The sequence below is a fragment of the Carlito syrichta genome, unplaced genomic scaffold (assembly GCF_000164805.1).
Source record: "Carlito syrichta isolate Samal-C Ts95f unplaced genomic scaffold, Tarsius_syrichta-2.0.1 Scaffold307020, whole genome shotgun sequence".
Lineage (NCBI taxonomy): Eukaryota > Metazoa > Chordata > Mammalia > Primates > Tarsiidae > Carlito > Carlito syrichta.
The window spans coordinates 446,869-455,191 of NW_007251116.1; the positions used below are offsets into that span (position 1 = coordinate 446,869).

At 51.9% G+C, this 8,323-nt stretch overlaps 1 protein-coding gene across 3 annotated transcripts; it reads left to right on the top strand.

Moving 5' to 3' along the window:
* Positions 1 to 2,086: 2,086 nt before the first annotated feature.
* On the top strand, positions 2,087 to 7,218 carry RPS14 (ribosomal protein S14). 3 transcript variants are annotated; one of them, XM_008063752.2, is made up of 5 exons: positions 2,087 to 2,190; positions 4,285 to 4,435; positions 5,043 to 5,204; positions 6,254 to 6,330; positions 7,096 to 7,215. In XM_008063752.2, the coding sequence occupies exons 2-5, from the start codon at positions 4,287 to 4,289 to the stop codon at positions 7,161 to 7,163; spliced, it is 456 nt and encodes a 151-aa protein (XP_008061943.1). In that variant the 5' UTR covers positions 2,087 to 2,190; positions 4,285 to 4,286; the 3' UTR covers positions 7,164 to 7,215. The 3 variants fall into 3 exon arrangements, with proteins under 3 accessions (XP_008061943.1, XP_021571025.1, XP_021571024.1); XM_021715350.1 differs by having other exon boundaries at positions 6,254 to 6,334; positions 7,096 to 7,212; XM_021715349.1 differs by lacking the exon at positions 2,087 to 2,190 and having other exon boundaries at positions 4,275 to 4,435; positions 6,254 to 6,334; positions 7,098 to 7,218.
* The last annotated feature ends 1,105 nt before the right edge of the window (positions 7,219 to 8,323 follow it).

Below are 8,323 nucleotides of genomic sequence, written 5' to 3' on the forward strand. Positions count from 1 at the left end.
TTTTTTTTTTTTTTTTGAGTCGGAGTTTCACTCTGTCACCCAGGCTGGAGTGCAGTGGCACACTCCCAGTCACCGCAGCCTCGACCTGCTGGACTCCGGCAATTCTTCTGCCTCAGCCTTCCAAGTAACCAGAGCTACAGGCGCGTGCTACCACACCTGGCTAATTTTTGATTTATTGTAGAGATGAGTTCTCACCAAATTGCCTGGGTGGGTCATGAGACCATGGGCTCAGGCAATCCTCTTGCCTTGGCCTCCCAAAGTGCTGGGATTACAAGCTGAGCCATTGAGCCCAGTCTGTAAAATAATTTTCTATAAGAAACTACTTTCCAGTGCCGGGCTCGGTGGCTCAGCCTGTAATCCCATGCCTTTGGGAGGTTGAGGTGAGTGAATTGCCTGAGCCCGCGGGTTCGAGACCCGCCTGGGCAGCAAGACCTCATCTCTACAATAAATAAAAAAATTCACCGGGTGTGATAGTGCGCGCCTATAATTCTGGCTACTCGGAAGGCTGAGGTGGAAGAATCGCCGGAGCCCAGCAGGTCGAGGCTGCGGTGGCCAGGAGCGGCCATTGCACTCCAGTCTGGGCAACAGAGTGAGACTCCAACTCAAAAAAAAAGAAAGTACTTGCCTGGAAGTAGCAGTGCGTGAAACTGTTATTCCTTTTCTCTTCTTTGTTCACCTTCTACAGGCTTCTGTTTTATGGGTCTTCTGTAATTCATTACCTTATAAAGGGGAAAGAGGCCTGGCATGGTGGCTCACCCCTGTAATCTCAGCACTTTGGAAAGCAGATGGGAGAAGTTTGCCTGAGTCCAGAGGTTAGAGACCAGGCTGGGCAACTTGGTGAGATCTCATCTCTACAATAAATCAAAATATTGGCCAGGCCTGGGGGCACACACCTGTAATTCCAGACGCTTGGAAGACTGCGGTGGAAAGATTGCCTGAGCCCAGCAGGTCGAGGCTGTGGTGGCCGTGAGTGTACCACTGCACTCTAGACTCCAACTCAATAAATAAATAAATAAAATAAAGGGGAAAGAAAGCACTAGGTGTTTTAGAAGTTCTTCCTTAAAGTGAACTGGAGTCATTCACAACAGTGTCAGTTCCAGCATATAAAGAGCTGTATGCAATTCTGCATCATCGTTCATTTTGTTCAAGAAATGTACATGTGTGCTGTATATATGTTCCATTATATAGGCTTTCGTATAGGTATATGTGTATATATACATCTATTCAAAAGACATGCACATGCACATGTCTGTGTATCTATAATGTACCCACTGCTCGCCTGGCTCTGCAACACACACTTCTTGGCCCTTCCCCATATCTCCGTCTGCACACGCTCCCAGTCCTTCAAGGTCCTTCACCGTCGTTATCAGAGAGAAATGTGCAAGTACCTATTAAACTTATGGTCTTTGAAGTCAGAATTCCAAACCACAATAAATGTGTGATCGCAGTTAACACCCCTTATTCATCGTACTTAGTTATTATGGTATCAAATAGATGCTGTCTATTTGTTAATGTCGTTTGGAGTAAATGAAGCGATATAAATAAACTGCTTGGCCCAGTCTTGTAGATACATATTAAAACATTTATTCTTATTTTGTCCAGTACTTCGTAGGCCAAGTATGTGATTATGGCAGTTTTTTCTAAATTCCTTCTTCTCATTTTTGTGGTAAGGGGTGGGGGGCGGCTGTCTCGCTGTATTCGTCTCCAACTCGGCTCAAACGATCCTCCGCCTGGGTATCTGGAAGAGCTGGGACTTCTGGGACGCCAGACGCGCGGCGCCCGGCTTTGATCACGCGGTTTTGTTGTTGTTATTCCCCTCCGCACCTCTAGGGGCGCTGCCGCCTCCAGGCTGCCAGACCCGGAGTCAGAATGGCGGAAGTCTTTCTAGCTACGGCCACCGCCATCTTGAAGCGCACGCTCGCATGACCCCGCAGGTGTAGCCGCTTCGTACAGCTGCAGAGGTGGACCTGCCCGCAGCGACACCCAGCCCCGAGCTCCTCTCGTTCTCTCTTAAGTAAACTATCTCCCCAGGCGAGCCTTCATCTGTTTGGAAGCAACAAAGGCGGCGTCTTCCGGAATCCGGTCCCGCCCCGTGACCTCCGAGGTGCACTTCCGGGATACGGAAGTGACCCGTTGTCCCGCTCCCTGTCGAGTTCTCTTTCCGGTCCGGAGTCTGAAGACTACGTGCAGGTAGGAGGCCGAAGCATGGATAATCCGGCGGCATCCTGCGGCCAGAGGGCCCGGTGGGGCTGGGAGCGCGGGGAGACGGTCTTTCCGCGGGAGCGGGGCCAGGCCCTGGGCGGGAGGCGCGCGGCCGGTCGGCTAGCCCGGTATCCAGCTCGCGTCGGGGATCGGGGAGGCGGTCGCCGTGCTGCCGGGCAAAGCCTGGGAAGCGGGGTGAGTAGTCCGCCCTCGGGGCCTCGCTTGGGGCCGATCGTGGTCACGGCCGTGTCTGAGCGGTCGCGGGGCGTGACTGGGACGCGAGGACGACGTGTCGGGGTGACTGCAGGCTAGCGCCTAGTTTGTTTGTCTGCAAAGTAGGAGTAACAGCCCCGACCCCGTGGGGTCGTAGTGGTGACTTAGGTAGGGATGCCAGGAAAGCTCCCGCCCTGTGTTGAGGGTTCCAAAATTTGGAGGATTCTTGCGGTGCCGAGTCGTGCACATACGGCGTCGGGGCGCTCAGGGCCCGGATCACTGTTCCTGAGCGCCCCCAACGCGGCGTGCATGCGCCCGATGACCCCCCTCCATCCAGGAGACGCCGGTACCTGGGAAGCTGCGAATGGGCGTTTCTGAGCGGTCACCTTCCCAAGCCTGCTCACGCCTGCCTGCGTGGCTGAGGTCTGCTGGGGTCTTTCTAGGCTTCTTCGGTGGCCCCTTAGCAATCGTTAAGGCACTGGGTCGTGCTCTTTACTTAGTGTGATTTGAACATAGGGAACTGGTTACTTTGTCCACCCCAGACCTACACTTGGCACTTCTGTGGTCACACCAGCTAAACCTTAACACAAGGAGAAATGCAGGACATCCCAGAGGTAGGCTTTCAGGTCTTGGGTGGTTATTTGTGCAGTGGAGGCGTCTTGGCACAGGACTGGGAGCCAGGCTGCCTCGTTTCTAGGTTGGGTTTTGCCCGTTTTTATGCCCGGAGTTGTTGTCATCTCTTTGTCTTCTCCATCTGTGGAGGCATGGCTTAGTCCTGTGTCTTCTGGACTGCAAGAGGTTGGGGAGACCTGCGTCTGCAGGCAGGAGGCAGTCGTGTCCTCACTCTCCATAGTCTCATTCTCACTTGCCTTCCTCGACTTAGGGGACACTGCTGGACAGTGTGGTTGCACTTATGCCATGGGCCCAGGTTAGAGGAGTGTGGTCCCACAGACACATGGGGTTTTGGGGGCGGGTCTTTTCCATTAACCTGGCTTTTGCGTGTTTTTCAGTGCCTTTGATGTTTGGTGCTAGTTAAAGTTTAAGGTCCCAGTTCTAATAATGGAAGGGTGACAGGAGGTGAATTGCTGATGGCATTTAGATTGGCTTTGGAAGGGATCAGGTGAAGCGCAGGACCTGTGGGCAGCGAGGGGACCTTTGATTCTAAGCTGAGCAGTTGGGTCAGGAGTGAGGCTCTCAAGGATGGTGTTAGCAGTACGTGGGTGTATACTGTTCTTGGTTCTTAGAATGTGGTCTTTAGGCTTCCTTGAGTCTGATCCGTAAGTGATATGGAGAAGCCAGGAGACCTAGATGCATCCTGGCAATGGAAGCATTTTGGGTGGATTGAGAATCCCCTGACCTGGTTTGGTTTCTGCTCTGCAGCTCATTTGCTGAATCGCCCAGACAAATGATCAAAAGACCCTTCAGTTTATATATTGGAAGCAATAAGGCCCAGAGAGGAAAGGGATTGGCCCTGGTTTGCAGAGCTGTCAGTTGAACTCAGAGGTCTCCGGAGGCCTGAGCCAGCGAATTTTCTGTATTTTTTTTTTTCCATAAAATCCCGCTGGGTGAGAATTTCAGGGATGCTCACAGTCGGCTTCTGGAACCCTAGGCCTCTGTCCTGCAGGAACTGTGCGTGTGTGCTCTTGCCAGTTTCTGGAGAAAGATCTCCTCTCATGGAACTTTGTTTTTCAGTCACCAGCCGACATCCCCCAAGTGCAGGGGAAATGGGTCTTAGGCAGAGATGAGAGTAGCAGAGCCCTGGATGGAGAGAGACAGGGACACAAGAGCAAAATTTAGGGTTTCCTTTACAGGGAAAGGGGGTTCTGGAAACCTTTTGTCTGTTAACATTGGGGTTCTTTTCTCCTTCAGAAATGGCACCTAGAAAGGGGAAGGAAAAGAAGGAAGAACAGGTCATCAGCCTTGGGCCACAGGTGGCTGAAGGAGAGAATGTGTTTGGCGTCTGCCATATCTTCGCATCCTTTAATGACACATTTGTCCACGTCACTGATCTTTCTGGCAAGTGAGTACCCTGGAGAGGCATGAAATCCAGCTGAGGAAGTGACCCTGGACTGGGGAGCAGTTTAGGGGGTTCTCTACTGTTCTGTCTGGGCAAGAGAGTGGGCTCGTTTGATCCACAAAAAGTATGATTTCCCAGAAGTCACAAGAGAGCAGGAGGGGGCATGTTCTGTGCCTTACAGTATCCCGGTCACTGACTCCTTGGTTTCAAGGTCCTGTCCTCTTATCTAAGTACCTTTTGTAGGGGCAGAGTGGGCTGGACTGGATGACAGCTCTGAGTGTGGGTTCTGACTGCCATTGCATGAAGTCGCTCGCATTCTGAGTGTTGGTTCCTTGTGTAATTTGAGGATGGTATTGCCTACCTTGTGGAGTCATTGTGAGGATTCAGTGCAGAAGTAATAGAGAGGGTTCATGTGGAGTTGAGCTGTGTCGGGTTTTCCAGCCCCACCAGACAACCTCATGAAGACAGAGCCCCGGCGGTCTCCTCCAGGGTCAGGATTCATGCTCTAGGTTGACTGTTATCTTCTTCCATGCCTGAGCTGTGGCACTCTTGACTCGTTAGGACATCGAGATCACTCAGTGAATCCTTGCTGGATTTTTTTTGTCCCCAGGGAGACCATCTGCCGTGTGACGGGGGGCATGAAGGTGAAGGCTGACCGTGATGAGTCCTCGCCATATGCTGCCATGTTGGCTGCCCAGGATGTGGCCCAGAGGTGCAAGGAGCTGGGCATCACAGCCCTACACATTAAACTCCGGGCCACAGGAGGAAACAGGTGTGTGGAGCTGGGTGGGGTGCGGGTAGGACCACTGGGCTGGGGTACCAGAGCACCTTGATTTGAGACTTGGTCTTTCTCTTATAACTTTGAACAAGGTGTTTTAGCCATGTGCATCTTTAATGATTGGTTCCCATGCATGCCCCAGCAGTCTAGTGTTTGTTAGCACCTACTGCATGCCGGGTGTTTTCTGGGTACCAGAAGAGAGTGATAGGAAAAGGTAGATATGGCCTCTATCTTCCTTGTGTGGTTCCTAGACTGGCAGTCAGGCTTTTTTTTCTCCCCCCTTGAGTTGGAGTTTCACTTTGTTACCCAGGCTAGAGTGCAGTGGCACACTCAAAGCCACTGCAACCTCGACCTGCTGGGCTCAGGCAATCCTTCCACCTCAGCCTTCTAAGTAGCTGGAACTACAGGTGTGCACCACCATGCCTGGCTAATTTTTTGATTTATTGTAGAGACAAGGTCTCACCAAGTTGCTGGTCTTGAACCTCTGGGCTCAGGCAATCAATCCTCTCACCTCTGCCTCTCAAAGTGCTGGGATTACAGGCATAAGCCACTATGCCCAGTCAAGAGTTAGGCTTTTGACATTAGAGCAGCAGGCTGTGTGCAGTATGGCAAATACCAGGAAACAAAAGTATGGACTTGGTGATAAAGTGTGATTTAAACTGGGGTCTAATGGTGAGGCAGGAGTCCTTCAGGGATGGGGTGGAGAGCAGGATTTCAGCAGGGAAATGTCTTAAGGTGACAATGAACTAGTGAAGGAAAGGGTGGCATGAGGCATCAGGGCAGGGGGTGGTTTTGCTCGGTCTTGTAGGACAGCAAGGATATGGATTTGGGGTGGTGGTAGCAGTGAAATCTAGAACAATTGACTGCTGGATGGGGAACAGGTCACAGAAGAAGTTTTTAGGGTATACAGCAAAACCCATAGTGGTCCACTCAGCCTGCAAAACCTAATGTCTGGTACTTGGCAGACTAGAGGGCTGTGGGATCTTAGGAGAGTTCCACTGACTTAGTCAAGGCTTTTCTTAGTTTAAACCTTTGTTTTCTAGGACCAAGACCCCTGGACCTGGGGCTCAGTCAGCCCTCAGAGCCCTCGCCCGCTCGGGTATGAAGATCGGGCGGATTGGTGAGTGCCTCCCACAGCTAACACTTGGTTTGTTTGCAGCCTGAGCTCACAAGAGTATGTGATGTGTCCAGTGGCTACAGGGCCTGCAAGGGGCACTTTGTAATTTAAAACCTCCCCGAGTGTGTGTCACCTTGATGTGAATGTCCTTCTACTTGTTGGGACAGCCCAGTGTCATTTATGAATCTGCCCATGCTGCCTGGTGCAAGGGTTGAGATAGCATCTGCTGTAGATGATGAGAGGTAAGCAGTGCTTCCCATCCACGTTTCTCTGGTCAATTGGAGTGGCCTGTACCTGCCTTTTAGGATGGTCAGCATCCTTGTTTTGCTTCCTACATACTGGTAGGGCATGTCGGTTGTCATGACAATCAGAAATACAGGGCAGCCGCTCCCATTAACACCCTCTGTGATCTCCTGGCCCCTCAGTCTAAAGTTCCAATCATCTCCTGCTTCAAAGGTATTCTCAGACTATTTTCAGCCTCCTTTTACTAACAAAAAGGAGACCATCACAGTTACCCAGTCCAGGAAGATTTTCTGCTGAAAAGTCAGTGGGCTAGATCTTGCAAACTTGGGTTGGCCTCTGCCATCCTGCTCTCCTTCGCAGTCTGTTTCCTCTTCTGGAGAGGGAGTTAGGGCTACATCGGGAAACTTGAAGAGGTGGCAGGTGAGGCAGTGGGATCCCTTGCTGATTGATTAAGCCATTGGCCTAGGGAGGCCTGACGGTCCTTCCCATCCAGCTCCAGGCCACAATGCTTTCTCTTCCCCGCAGAGGACGTCACCCCCATCCCCTCTGACAGCACCCGCAGGAAGGGAGGTCGCCGTGGTCGCCGTCTGTGAACAGGACTCCTCAAAATATTTCTGTTAATAAATTGACTTCGTTAAACTATTTAAACTCGAGTCTTTTCTCCCCACTGGGGGCCACTCAGACATTTGATGGGGCTGACTGGAGGTTGCAGGTGCGATGGTGAATCAGCAGCCATTAGAGTACACTGCTTGGAGAATGTAGAGGACCTGTCAGACAAGGCCCTGCTTCCTCTCGGCCTGGAACAGAATGAGCCTGTGTCGTGCACACTAGCTTCCTGAGATGCTGCGGTTCCTGTGGCCTGTTGGGGCATCTGAAGCGGACCAGGGCCCTGGAGACCTTGTTTTGGAAGTGGAGATGTTCTAAAAACGCACCCGTACTTAAAGAGCTAGAGCAGAGTGGGAACTGTTGATGCAAGTGTAGCCTGAGCAGGAGAGGGGCCTCCAGACCTGAGCCATATATACGCACGCGTGGGTGTGTGCCCCCACACCTTCTGTGCAGAGCAGAGAAGGCGCGCTGCTGCGTCTTGCCTTCTCCACTCAGCAGATCTTGGAGATTGTTCCACATCGGTACATAAAGTACACACAGATCCCGTCACCCACAAATACACACCGAGGCCTATTTTCATCAGCAATAAGGAAGATAAAGCTCTTGCTTTCCGGAAGCTTGGAGCCAGCTCCAGGGACCCAGTGACACCAGATGGTACTGAGCGCTCTGCAGGACTTTGTCATGGCAAGGAGAGGCAGGATGGGCAGCGGGTGAGCCAGGCTAGCCAGGCCCTGGGAGAGGGAAGGAGTCTGCGTGCTGAGTGCAGGGTGTGATGCGTTCTAGGGGGAAAGGCATCAGGAGGGGAGGCTTGTTGAAGTGCGTTGGGGTCCTGTTATTTAGGGGGAGTCCTGGGTTGCGGGTCACAGCAGCATGTTCCAGGTAGAGGGAATAAGCCAAAGGAAAGTCCTGCAACAGAAGTGGGCTGCTTGACAGCGCAGCCTTGGTCCTGTCATGCCAGTCCCTGCTAGACAATTGAAGCTTGGCAAGGCTCAGCTTGTCAGAGAAGGATAACAGTTCGGCTTTCTGAGCTGCACTTTTATTTTTATTTTATTTTATTTATTTATTTATTTATTTTTTGAGTTGGAGTCTCACTCGGTCGCCCAGACTGGAGTGCAGTGGCCGCTCCTGGCCACCGCAGCCTTGCCTG

Bases quoted from the DNA above. Each gene is read 5' to 3' on its own strand.
- RPS14 (XM_021715349.1), top strand. From the start codon at position 4,287: ATGGCACCTAGAAAGGGGAAGGAAAAGAAGGAAGAACAGGTCATCAGC. The intron at 4,436-5,042 runs GTGAGTACCCTG...TTTTGTCCCCAG, and splicing joins GTCACTGATCTTTCTGGCAA to GGAGACCATCTGCCGTGTGA. The intron at 5,205-6,253 runs GTGTGTGGAGCT...TTTGTTTTCTAG, and splicing joins CGGGCCACAGGAGGAAACAG to GACCAAGACCCCTGGACCTG.